The 14,000-nt window shown below is 38.0% G+C and overlaps 1 protein-coding gene across 2 annotated transcripts in view; it reads left to right on the top strand.

Annotated features, from left to right (window-relative positions):
* IMMP2L (inner mitochondrial membrane peptidase subunit 2) overlaps window positions 1–13,422 on the top strand; it is an 848,864-nt gene extending 835,442 nt beyond the window's left edge. Inside the window, exon 5 of one of the 2 annotated variants that reach the window (XM_087429666.1) lies at window positions 11,775–13,422. In XM_087429666.1, coding sequence (XP_087285792.1) covers window positions 11,775–12,012 — 238 coding nt within the window. In that variant the 3' untranslated portion in view covers window positions 12,013–13,422. The remainder of the gene's footprint in view (window positions 1–11,774) is intronic. The other variant, XM_004418815.3, reaches the window with a different exon arrangement.
* The last annotated feature ends 578 nt before the right edge of the window (window positions 13,423–14,000 follow it).

The raw sequence follows: 14,000 nt of genomic DNA, 5'->3' as shown, positions 1-14,000 counted from the left end.
TAACATAACACTACAAGCAGAGTCAAAGGAAGCTTCTCTAATCAAGCATGTTGATGTTTCTGCAGCAAAAATTATGAATAGACACACAGTGTGGGATAAATAAAGACTAGAATTTCATAACAGTTCAGGTCAGATTTTGCTCCCAGAAGGTTACAAAAAACTTGAATTTTTAGGAGCCCTTTGGATTTTGCAATGGGAGATAAGGTATTGTGAGCCTGTATTACATCTTCAGGAAAGAAGGAGTCTCATCTAAGGGAAATATTCCTAGGTACAAGGTCCCTTACACTTGTCAGTTCAGGAAGGAAGAAGGGAACAGTGTTGGGTTCTTCTGGATGGTGACATGTTCTCATAACTGGCATTGATGGTAGGGTCCTAGAGGGAAGGGGCGATGGAAGTCCTTCATCTCTCAAAAAGCAGGCTTTCCCATTGTGCTACCACTGCCTCTGTGCCTCTTACCTTATCTGCTGCTGCTTCCCCTCGGTTCTAACCTATTTCTCCATTTTTCTAGAGCCTCTCGTCTCCCCTCCTCTATTCCTATATATTTTTTCACTTATCAGCTTAGATCTTAGGAGTTTTGATTCTTTTCTTGTTTGCCTTCTGCACGATTCTTTGGCAGACCCTCCTGCTCTAAAGGAGCATTCACTTAACAATGAATTCACCTAAACAACCAAAGCTTTGCTCTTATTAGTCTGTCTTTGAGTAGATGCTAGTCAGTGCTTACTTAGAATGGAAGCACATGTCTTTGTTTAGAGGATTTATGTATATCTGCTCAATGCTACATAGATAAGCATCTTGGGAATGTGTGCGTGGATGATAGGCCTCTGCTGTTACCTTTATGACCTTTGTCTACTGTATCAAAAAATGTTGATGAAAAATTCAAATCCGCATGTGGTATGCCATGTTTAAAAATAAAGTAGGTAGCATGATTTCTTTTCTTAGTCTTTTTTAAAATATCTTTTTCATATGTTTTAAAAAGTGCCATTGCTTATTTTTCCATATGATATTTGTTTTTGCCTGCCTTTATTTCTAATTCTGTTTGATTTACTTAGACCATACATCTGTTTTTGTGAGTATTTACAAAAAAGCTAACTTTTATTTTATTTTTTGTGAGGAAGATTAGTCCTGAGCTAACATCTATTGCCAATCCTCTGCTTTTTTTTTGCTGAGGAAGATTGGGCCTGGGCTAACATCCGTGCCCATCTTCCTTTACTTTGTATGTGGGACACCTGCCATAGCATAGCTTGATAAGCAGTGCGTAGGTCTGTGGCCAGGATCTGAACCTGCGAACCTCAGGCCGCCAAAGCGGGGCTCACGAACTTAACCTCTACACTACTGGGCCAGCCCCAAAAGCTAACTTTTATGCTATCTGTTAAAGGAATTATTTTGCTCTTCTTACTCTCTCTTAGGCTTTTAGGTTGTTTTAAATGCCGGTAGTGTTGATGCAAAAAATGGTGACTACAGAGGTGGGGTCAGGAAGGCAGATCTCTACGCTGTCAGGATGTTGCTCTCTGTTGAGCAGAGTACCACCGACGTCCACTATTGAAGCTGTCTCTTCTCTGTGTAAGTAAAGCATTGTTCCATCCAGTGCTTGACGACATTGTGTTTTCTTTGGCAACTTCAATACCAAGATGCAGTGGACAGAGGTATTTGGACTCCTATTCCTGGTGGCTCGCATTGTGATGATCTTTGCTACCCTCCATGTAGTTGGAGTCCCGCCCCTGGGATTAGTAACCAGTGCATGGTGCCCTACTCCTTCAGAATTAATAACCGGTACCTGGTACTCTGCTCGACACGCTCAACTTGCAGCATCATGTGAATGCGTGGTACCAAAGCGGAGGCTGTGAGTGAAGTCCCATGTTTCTTCTCAGTGGCCTGCTTTCTGTGTACCACTCCCAGCCGTGGTCTCATCAGTGGTTGCTAGGGTAACATCCCCCTTTGTGGTACCCCAGTCCAGAAAGAGTTGCATCCCTTTGTCACTGCAGCACTGAGAAGTGTTCCCTGGCTTACACTGTGAGAATATTCATGTTGACATTGTATTCTGGAAAATTTTAGTGTGGGAAGAAGACAAATAGCCAGAATGGTGATCAGTTACCCAAATAACCACTAGAACTCATCCCAGGAGACTGAGGATCAGTTGTAATAAGTTTCTCTTCTCCTTATTATTGTTCATTTGTTTTGGAGGTGAATTATAGTCACCAGAGGCAATCCAAACTAACTTTCTTTGCCTGTGTAATATAGTAAAAAATCCTTAAGATGTAGTAAATACATTATAAAAATTTAAAATCTATGCATTACAAGTGTATGTGTGTTAAACTCCATATTGTACCTTTCAAAAATTCTTTTGAGACTTCATCAAAGACCCATATCACAGTTCTCCGGTAGAACTAGTTTACAGTCAATCCATTATGACACATCATCCGTAATTATGGAAGCCCTCGTGTCACTTAATATTGTTTTCTAAAGAACTATGGATGTTTCCCTTAAGGTAGGTTAGAGAAATTCCTTGATGTCTAGATCATAAAATATAGCATTTCCAGATTTAAGCTTTCCTACTAATCAACATTCATTCATTCAACAAATATTTATTGCTCACAAGTAGTTTCAAATGTACAAAACACTGTGCTAATTTGTAATATAGAAAAGGTGAGATACAGCCTCTGCTTTCCGAGATGATCTAGAGTCTAGATTATAACCCAGGAATTGGCAAACTATGGCCTTTGGGCCAAATCTAGCTTGCTGCCTATTTTTGTAAATAAAGTTTTATTGGAACAAATCTTCTATTCACTTACATATTGTCTATGGCTGCTTTGTGCTACAAAACGATGACAGCTGAATAGTTGCAACAGAGACTGTATGGCCTGTAAGCCTAAACTATTTACACTCTGGCCCTTTACAGAGAAAGTGTGCTGACCCTTGCTATAGACATGGAAACATAAATCATTTAATAATAGCATAGGGGAAGCAAGGAATTACAGTGGGGAGCAGCATGAATTTTGAACCATGCCTATTTCAAACCCTGGTTCTATCATTTACTAGCCTTATGACCTTCAGCACATGACTTAGTATTTCTGAGCTCAGTTTCCTTTTCTGAAAAATGGAAATAATATCTATACCACATGGTTAATGTAAGGAATAAGCGAGACAATGTCTATGTAAAGCATTCAGAATATAACAGTCAGTAAATGTGCCCTGTGTTCAAAGAATGAGATGACACTTAGGTAGGATGACCATATGTCCTGATGTCACCTTCATTTACACCTGTTGTCCCAGCATAATTATTAATATCCCCCTTCACTCTCAAATGTCCCAGTTTGGATAATAATTACATGGTCACACTGTGCTTGGAGAATTTCTTAAAGTTCCATTTGTGATTATCTAATTTTAAAAGATGAAGAATCAAATTTATTTAAGAACTCTAAATGCTATGATAAGAAAATAAAAAAAATGGTTCCTTTGTATTGGTCATTGCTGACCTAACCACATAAAGGTTTTGGCACCCATATTATTATACTTTGTCTAAGCAAGATACATTTATTAACCCAATAGTAGTGTTTCCTAATTATGATGAGGGATACTTAGAAGTAAATAAGCCAGTGACAAGAAAGTTGGTCTCCTGATGTGAAAACCTTGCAGTAGGTGGCTCAGTGAGGAGTGGGTCCTGCCTACGATGATGAAATAGGGGTAAATCTGGGGGAAGGTAGACTGAGACAACCGAGCCTGATGAAGGGTGTGGCCACCACTATGCTCATTTGGATAAGACATCAGGGGCTGAACCATTGGCTTCCTCTTTTAAACAAGCACCTGAAGGTGGGGATCACTGACAGACAAGTCATGGTCCAAGAGAGGTGATTACCTAGCACTCACCACCACACTCATACATTCTAAGAGAAAACAATTGGATTATGGCTGTATGATCCCCTGGGTAAAAAGGTGAGAGGTTAAGGAGAGAGGGTTGTGCCACATTTCCTTTCTACGTATTTAACTAAAGGATATTGGTCCCTTTTCTTTTTTAAGAACCTGAGGTTGGATAGACGCAACACTAGGCCTTGATTCCTTGGGGTAAACAGGAAAAAATGGATATGAGTTGGGTAGCTGGGAAGGACTCCGTGGATAAACTGGACTAAATTGGGTTTTACAGGAACGTCCTAGGGATGTGAGGAAGAGGATTACAAACTGGGAGAACAGCAGTGATCAGGAGCAGGAAGATGGACATGGCATCTGCTACTGAGTGTAATATGGAGAGGCCTTTAGAGTAGAATGTTCATACGGAGAAATCATGGAGATGAGTTTGGAAAGATTCACATCTGAGAAGGGCTTTGGATGTCAGATTTGAAAGCTTGATGTTTCTTTAAACTTTGAGAAATCAGTGCTTATTTAAAAACAATGTTCTTCAAAGTTTGGATATTGTTCCAGTTTGATTTGACTTTCAAAAATAATTGTGGGTAATTTAATATTGTAGAACAAATATCATCTGACTGCTGCTTTGTTTATATGGAAATTTCTCTCTTCTTATGCTGCTAAGTAAATTCATCAAAGACAGATTTTATTTGCTAATAGTGCATAGAAAATGTGTTTGTATTTCCTTTTTAGAAAACATTATAATCAAATGAACTTGGAAGTTTTGTGCTTCATCTCATTTCTCCTATTGGTCCTCTTCTGACCCTGGCTCTAGTTGGAACATCTTTTTAAAAAGATCTTTGTTCCCACTAACAGTTGTCTTCTTTCTTCCTTAACTTCTTTCCTGTGTTTTTCCCTCTATCCTACCTTTGGAATCATGTGCGTTTGCTTGTCCTTATCTTGTCCTTGCAAACCCTTCCTTTGAGAGAGGGTGTCCTGGAGCCAAGAATCAGAAGACTGTTCTGTAGACTGTAGGCCTATGAAAAAGGGGTGGAGGGAACCAGAGTAACACACACCTGTGCCCCTGGCACCTGAAGGAAAGGCTGGACTCATGGAGGCTGTGTCTACCAGATGCCAAAATAACTTCTCAGAGGAGCCAATTCAATCAAAGACAGGCAATTCAGTGGAGATTTAGTCCATGTGGTTCCTCGGCATTGTGTGGACAAAACAAACCAGTTGACTGATAGCACTGATCACCTTCCAGCCAATAATTCTGGTGTTTCCTAGAGCAGAGATCTCTAAAGATGGGAGCAAGAATATGCAGGGGGTGTGTGCAATGATCTCCTGGATGTCAAAGATAAAAAAAATTAGAACTTTAGATCTGAAAAATAAGAATTTGAGCTTTACTAATGTTTGGTTTCATGGAATGTTAGTATTATATGTATATATAATTTTTAAAAGTGAAGGTGAATTCTTAAATATATTTTCTGATGGGGTACACAATCAAAATAGTTTTGTGACTGTTATTCTAGATCATTGATTCCCAAGCTCAAGCAACAGAGTTATTGTAAACAAGAGGCCCATTAATGCATGTGGATGGACCTATTTTCTCATTTAGTAGATACTAAAAATACAATGATCTGCTAAGGGTTTATAATGGTTTAATATGTTTGTGTTTTAAAATTTGCTGTAAAAGTGGATTTCTTATGCCTAAAAATATTGTGAATCCACTGAAGGAGACACGGTTACACATGGGACACAAAAGAGCAAAGAAAGGAGAGAGTCAAGTCCCAGTAAAATATTAGGTTGGTTGGTCAAAGTACTTAACCTGTTGAAAAAATTGTATATGTTTAAGCATCTGTCTCTTTTTAAGAACAGAAACATTTTTCTTTTTTCCTCGATATGTTCCATTGTTCCCCTATTTTGAGTGAGATTTGGGACAGCTCATGGAACTGGCTTCCAGCACAGTGTTTCTTTTTATGCATGTCTGTATTAGTTTGTTAGAGCTGCCGTAACAAAATACCACAGACTGCATGGCTTAAGCAACACAAATTTTCTCGTGGTTCCAGCGGCTAGTAGTCCAAGATCAAAGCGTCGGCAAGTTCAGTTTCCTCCGAAGCCTTTCTCATTGCTGTACAGGTGACTGCCATTTTTTTTTTTTTTGCTGTGTCCCCACATGGTCTTTCCTCTGTGCACATGCACCGCTGTTGTCTCTGTCTTAATCTCCTCTTCTTACAAGTCAGATTAGGTTAGGGCCCACCCTAACAGCCTCATTTTAACTTAGTCACCTCTTTAAAGGCCCTGTCTTCAAATACAGTCCCATTCTGAGGTACTGGGGGTTACGGCTTCAGCATATAAATTTGGGGGGAACACAATTTAGCCCTTAATGTGTGTTTCCTTTTGACAAATTGAGTTGTTTCAGGAAAGCATGTGGGACTTTGCAATATCAAGCAGCAGTGTGATTAGGGGTGACCATATCTTGAGTTGCCCAGGATGGTTTCATTTTAATGTTATTATCCTGCCTTAATTTAAAAAGTGCCCCCTTTGACTGTCAGGAGTGTCTCATTTATTTATTTTATTGGCTGATAAATTATATGGTGATCCTGATATAGAGGTTCGAGAGCCAGAGGACATGTATTCAAGTCTCAGCTCAAAAGTTATATTGCTGTACCTAAGTTTCCTTGAATATGAAGTGGAGACAATAACAATACCTGCGTCACAGAGCTATTGTGCAAATTAAATGGATCAGTATCTATAAGTCATTCAGAACATTGTCCTGCATGTAGTAAGCACTGACTGTAACATTGAGTAGACAAAGATGAGGATGATTATATTTGTCAGGTGTGATGGGTAATTTTGCATGTCAACTTGGCTGGGCCATTGTGCCCAGATATTTGGTCGAACATTATTCTTGATATGCCCATGAGGGTGTTTGTGGATGAGATTTACGTTTAGATCAGTGGACTTGGAGTAAAGCAGATTGTTCTCCAATATGTGGGTGGGCCTCAGCTAATCAGCTGAAGGCCTGAATAGAACCAAAGGCTGACCTCCTCCAAGCAAGAAGGAATTTGCCAGCAGACTGCCTTTGAACTTAAACTGCAACTCCTGGGTCTCCAGCCTACTGGCCTTTCCCATCAGATTTTGGACCCGTCAAGCCTTCACAATTGTGTGAGCTAATTCCTTAAAATAAGTTTCTTTCCCTATATATATTTATACACACACACATACATACATACACACACACACACACACACACATACACACACCCTACATCCTACATCCTACTGGTTCTGTTTCTCTGGGGGACCCTGCCTAATACAGTATTGTGAAAACCAAAGCTGTACCTGAAGTGTAACTTTTAATTTTTAAAAAGTCCATTTATTTCTGGATTATGTCCTCCTATATCCACTGTGCTCTTTGCATATGTGATACATACCAATAAAAAAAGAAAGATCCATGACAAGACAGCTAAGAGAGTGAATAGGCACTTTCTCTATATATTTATCTCAGTCTTAAAAAAAACACCTAAATTTTGCATTCTCGTATCATGCTTTTAAACATATTGATATTATCCATCTGTGAGAATTTTCACCATTATTCATAATTATAGAGATAGATTATTTTTTCAGGAATTGAGAGTAGTATCCTTAATAAATATTTGGAATAAAAAAATCATAGGTTTTGGTAAAACGAGTGTTGATTAAAAAAAAATGGAATTGCTATGTCAAACTGAGCTCTAAAACTAAGCAAGCAAGCAGATATATTGGCAAGAGTTCAGCCAAGTTAAAAGACTGGCAAATCAACCTTATGAAAAAAGTTAAACAACTTGGAAAAGCAAATAAAGGTTTGAGGAACAACCGAGTAGCAGCTATCAAATCTAAAAAGGGTTATTGTGGAGGGGATAGAGACCAGCTGTTCTCAAGCTCAACTGAGCCCAGACAAGAACAAAAATAGACAAAACTGCAGTATGACAGCCCATTTACATCTGGGCTTCCGGCAGTTAACATGTTAGGAATGGTTACTTAGGATGTTCCAGAATATATTCAAGGGATTCTGTAAAGTTGATTAGATTCACCTTTTCTGGGTGTGAAGCTATGGAAAGGGCAGGTCTAGATTCCCAATGGGGTTAATCAGAATCACCTGGGGTTGGGGGGGGTGCTTTTGTAAAAACCACAGGCTCCATTTCTATGAAGCTAAAGGAAGTGGTTTCCAGGATATACTGTTGAGAATAAAAGCAAGGTTCAAAAAGGGGAATTCTATTTTAGGTATGAGGCAAAAAAGGGGAAATAATAATCTATTTGTATGAGTATTTGTGGGTTTTTTGAAAAAACAAGAAGGATAAACCAGAAACTAATGAAAATAGTTAACCTATTAGAGGTGGGGTGGCAGACAGGAATGGAACTTCTCTGTGTATATTTTTTGTATTAGTTTCCTATTGCTGCTGTAATAAATTACCGTAAATTTAGTGGCTTAAAACAACAGAAATTTATTATTTTACAGTTCTGGAGGTCAGAAGTCCTTATAGGTCTCACTGGGCTAAAATTAAGGTGCCAGCAGGGCTGCATTATTCTGAAAGCTCTAGCGGATAATCCACTCCTTGCCAGCTTCTAGAGGCCACCTGCATTCTTTGGCTCATGGCCCTTTTCTTCATCTCAAATCTCTCTCTGAATCTGATCCTTCTGCCTAGCTCGTCTACATTTAAGGACCCTTGTGATTACATTTGGGTCCATGGGATAATCCAGGATAGTCTCGTTATCTTAGGATCAACTGATCAACAACCTTAATTCCCCTTCCCCTGTAATATTACTTATTCACATCTTCTGGGGATTAGTATAATGGACATCTTTGGAGTGTGCGTGTGTGTGTGGGGGGAATTATTCTGCCTATCACACCTTTTCAGAATAATTTTGACTTTTGAACCATGGAAATGTTTATGTATTCAAAAATAAAACTGAATCAAAAAGGATAACAAAAGCAAACTGTAAAACTGAATACAAATAGAGACAAATGAACCTGTTATCAAATAATAACATAACTACACTGGGGAGAAGTAAAAGAATGAATTCAAATAAATTTTGAACACAGAACTCTGCTAATACACCCTTAAAGTGAGATCTATTTTAAGGACCAAAGTAATTGCAAAGAAATCTTGATTTTTACTCAGTAAGTTTGTTGTTGGTAGTAGTTACAGTATATATACTATACTCAAAACTATTTGGTGTATATTTTAGGATAATGTAAATGTGTTATTGTTGTGGGAAGCCGAAGTGCTCACTAAAGACGAGGGGAGATAGATAGAAAAATGGATTGGGGGAAGGTGAGGGAGAACGCTGTGGTTCTGGACTTTTTATGTATATCCCCTGAAATGTCATAGAACATTGACACTCCCAGGAGCAATGAGCACAGCTAGTAGCAGATCTTGGTTTCTAAATAGCATTCCGTGGTAAAAGAAACCAAGGCTCCTTAAAGAAATATCTGATTTCAGGTGGAACAAGTATGAAGTACAAGGTAAGCCCGCACCAACTCGTGGTACTAAAAAGTAAGGAAATGCTCAAAGACTGATAGAGACATGCCCAATTTAGGACATTCAAGCATCAAACCAACCAAAAAGTAGTAGCAGATTCTGAATTAAAAAAGGAATCTTTGATATTAAAATAGAGGCATTTGGGGTCGGAAGGGAAAGTGCTTTTTTAGAGAAAAATGAAAACTCATAAAAATAAAATGTATAATAAATTTAGAAAATTAATATTGTGTAATCCTCAATGTAATAATTGATTAAGGCAGGATCATCAATGGATGTCAAAACCATTAGATGGTTTAGAAACCGGCTTACTTCGGAGAGCAGTGAAAGGATTAGATGAAATTTTATTGACATACAGAATATTTACATATTTTAAAATATCCTACAGATTACTTATTAATTGTAAACAGATCATTTTCATTTTTTAATGGAGAAATCTGGTCAACATCACCTTAATTAGGTGATCAAACTTCACAACAATGGGACGAACTGATATTTTGTGCCTCCTGATGTGATAGAATGGGGAGAATGCAATATTAACTATCTAGTCTTCCTGGCAAGAACATTTAACTTGAATCTATTCAGGAGGAGAAAAATCAGACAATTACAAATGTAGGACATTATACAAGGCAACTGGCCTGGACTCCAGATTAAAATAAACTAAATGTAAACTGAAGTGAAATAATGACAATTATGATGCAAGTTGTGATCCTTGATTAAGAATTTTAAGAATAAAATAGCTATAAAAGACAGTGGGGCAGTTGGAAAAATTTGAATATAGGCTGTAGAATAAGTAAAATTATTGTATCAATATTAAACATGTTGCACATGATGTATTGTGTTCATGTAGGAAAGGGTCTTAGTTCTTAGGAGATACATGTTGAAGTATTTAGAGGTAAATTCAGCATGGTGTTAGGAACTTTCAAATGGTTCAGAAAAAAAGTATATGTGTAGAAATACACATGTATACACACATATAAAAGAGAGGAACAAATGCAGCAAAATGTAAATAGCTGATAAGTTTTGGCAAATAGAGCTGTTTTTTGTATGACATTTTCAAATTTTCTGTAGGTTTGATTTTCAAAGTAACAAATTGAAGAAAAATTCCTTTACTGAGCCCATGGGCTTTTTGGTTCCCTTTGGGCTTATTTTGTTTGTATTTCAAGTTGTTGTGAAGGTTTTCTTCTTCTTCTTAAATGTGTGTCTGGTTATCTTTTTGGAAGTCTCTCCCTTGACATCTAGCTATTTTGAGTCTCTGGGCAATGTGATTTTTTGAATGCGTATACTAGTAAATAGAAGAACTTCAATGAAAGCAATGTTGTATGTTAATCTCTATGGAGCTCCAATTTATAGGAAAAACATTTGAAAATAAAATGGACACATAGTATCTGGTTTATAGTTGGCACTCAATAAATAGGCACTAAATGTGTTTTGTAAGCTTCTAAATACCATTAAAATATTACCTGATAGTAACAACAGCAACAACAGCACCCTCAACAAGAGATACGGCTTTCCAAGCCTTGCCTCAGACCTGTTGAAGGATAACTCCAAGGGTAGGGACTTGCAGCGCATTTTAAACAGGTTTGCTACATTCTTTTGTACTCTATAGTTGATGTCCCTAGGGAGCCCTCGGATGTGTTTCCTTCTCAGGGCTCAGCCTTAAGTCCTCCAGGAAAAGTTCCCTCCCTTTGCCTTCTCTGCCATCCTGGTATGTCTCTGCCAATGGGAGTTCTTTGCCATCTGCCATGATCTTTATACTTGATTCTTTTCCCTCGCTTCCCATCCCACCTTGCTGGCTTTGCCTTGGTTTTCTACCTCTCTCCATGAGCACTAGTTCCATGTTGGTTAGTGTACTTTCCATGGAGGCAGCCAACCCACTTTCACACCTAACTTTTGCTGCTCATCCAATAGGTGGGACAATATTTTTTGCAAAATATATTTTTTTCGCATCTCTCTGACTTTTCCGTAAAGGAAAGTCTCTCTGAGATATGAGGAACTCTGTAGGAAATTCTGAGAATATAAACCAGATTTTTGCTTCCTGGGTTTATGTAGGCAGGCTATTGAGGATAGAGGTTAAAGTTGTAGACCCTGCAGTTGAACTGCTTGGCCCTGAAACCAGCCTCCACTGCTTGGTAGCTGAATGACTTTTGGCAAGTTCTTTAACCTCCCTGAGCTGAGTTTTCTCATATGCAAAGTGGGGATAATAATCGGTACCTACCTCAAATGGTTGTGAGGATTAAGGGCATTTACATATATAAAACATCTAGAAAAGTGCCATGTAAATGCTTACTATTTTTAATCATTGTCATCCTCTTTCTATGGAATATCAGACCTGGATCAAATTCTGTTTTCAAGATATTAATGATGATCCTTATAAAATAATTACTTTCTTGCTTTGTGTCTCTCATGGGTTCAGGTTTCCCTGGGACTTTTGCATGCCCATGCTACACATATCCTGTGGCCTCCAGAGCGTTGGCAGAAATTGGAATCTGTTCTTCCTCCAGAGCGCTTGCCAGTTCAGAGTGAAGAGGAATGACTGCATGGGTCTCCCTGAGCTGCTAGCATTGGAAGGTCAACACCATCAATCACAGGCAGAGGGATGGAGAAGAGGAACCTCCAAAAAGGGCAAAGCTTCCAACAGAAGGATGCTGTGAAAGAACATTTCTATTACATTAAGATGATCTGTATTATTAAAGAAAGAGTTTTTAAAAATTAAATAGTATTAAATGGCACCTGATTTTGTGTTAAGTTATAACACCCTATGGTTTAATGCCAAAAAAAAATGCAAATCTTTGGAAATATGAAAATTTTATTCTCATATGTCTTCTAGGGGATAAATCTGAGATTATTTGTCATGCATACTTATTCTGTTGATTGTTGGGTTTTGATTTTGGTGCTTGCTGCTGAAGAAATATGAAAATTAATATTTGATGGAAGTAATTGAGTAATTTACTCTTAAGATGGAACACGAAGAAACATATTGTACACACAGTGATAGAAATTATGTTGTAATTGACAGTATCTAGAATGCAATGACTGCCAGTTAGAAAGAACAGTCAACTGTCATGTAAAAATAAAACAGATTTGCTCAGGTATCTGTTGAGTGTTTACCATTTAACTTGCACATCCATTAATAAGGAATATATTATCTCTTTTGAAAGTAAGGAATTAAAGTAATGGAAAACCAATTCAATCAATACTTCCATATAATGAAACCTTTCTTACTGGCCTTTTTTAATCCCAAACTTCTGAGTTATCTCATGTCTATTCACATTGATGTGTAAACCCATTTATCAGTATTCGGTTACCATTTGGTGAAATGTTCTGAGTGAAATGGAAAAAAAAAATTCCTCTAGATCAACCAAGTTTGATTTTTTCAGTGTTCGTGTCTATAAAACTGAAATAACGAATTGCAAAGTGGTAGATTAGAATAATAGATTCTGTAATTGTATAAAGAGGTAAATTACCTACATGCAAGTCTATGTTTATGAAGTTTTTCTTCTTTTTTCTTCCCATTGGTTAGAGGTTTGTGCTGATGGAAACTAAGTCTCTGGACCAATCTCTTCTGCATGCGAGGTCTCGTTTTCTTCTCTTTCATTAGCAGATATCCCAAACAAGGACCAGCCATCTTGCAAATGTGGATGCAAACTCATCATTAGCTGGCAGGAACAGAGCAACAGCAAAAAAAAGTATGCATATTAAGAGCATATGTTACTAATAATAATTCATTAGCATCGTAATAGTTTGTACAACAAACATCAATGAGTACTTATGTGCTAAAGTTGGGCAAAATTATCATTTTTAAAAGCAGATTTGCTTGAAATCTTTTGATGGGTCTTCATTACATTTATTAGTTCTTCAATTCCATTTCCCTCTCTTCCGCAACTTCAACTTCATGCTCTAGCTTTTAACTGCAGTTTACCAAATACTCATTGCTATTTCAAGGCTTGCAATGTTTTTCCCTTGGCAAAGTGCATCCCCTGGGATTATATGTAAAATATTGAGTGCATAAGGGTATCGACCCTTTAGCTGCTAGAACATAGGAAAGCCTGAGGATCATGAAAGGGGGTTGTGGATGGTAATGGGGGGGACAGGGTAGAGCACAAACAGAAGGGTACTTGGAGTAGCTATATTTACTACTGCTATGGAAGAATTGGATGTTTTAACAGTTCATCAAACTGGCTATCAGCCTTGCTACCTTATTGACTACCTGTGTCATTCCTACTCAAACTATTAATTCAAGATTGTAAATCTTTGGAGAGAAGATAAATGCTCTTACTATTTAATTTTATATTCTCTAGTCATCTAGCACATCACCAGCAGAGTTAATACTTGATGCTTGTTGAACAACTCAGCCCATAAGTTACTTGCTCAAAAATGCAACTCCAGGCAGAGTTAATCACTGTGCTATCTGGTGTATACTTTCATGAGTGCATCAGTTATTCTCAGTACTAACCAATGGTGAAAGAGTTCATAACTGGCTGCCACTCCCAGGGCACAGCAAGAGGCACAGGCCCAGGAACCGTCTTTCTGTGAAAGTATTAGCTTATGTTCATAGCTTTGACCTGAGGGGCAGGCTTCTAATTAAACACATCTAAGGGCTGACTATAATCCTTTCCAGAGACCTCAGAGGGCAGGTACT

The sequence above is a fragment of the Ceratotherium simum genome, chromosome 1, assembly GCF_057802395.1.
Source record: "Ceratotherium simum simum isolate JZ-2026a chromosome 1, ASM5780239v1, whole genome shotgun sequence".
Lineage (NCBI taxonomy): Eukaryota > Metazoa > Chordata > Mammalia > Perissodactyla > Rhinocerotidae > Ceratotherium > Ceratotherium simum.
This window is presented reverse-complemented; position numbering and strand designations above follow the sequence as displayed.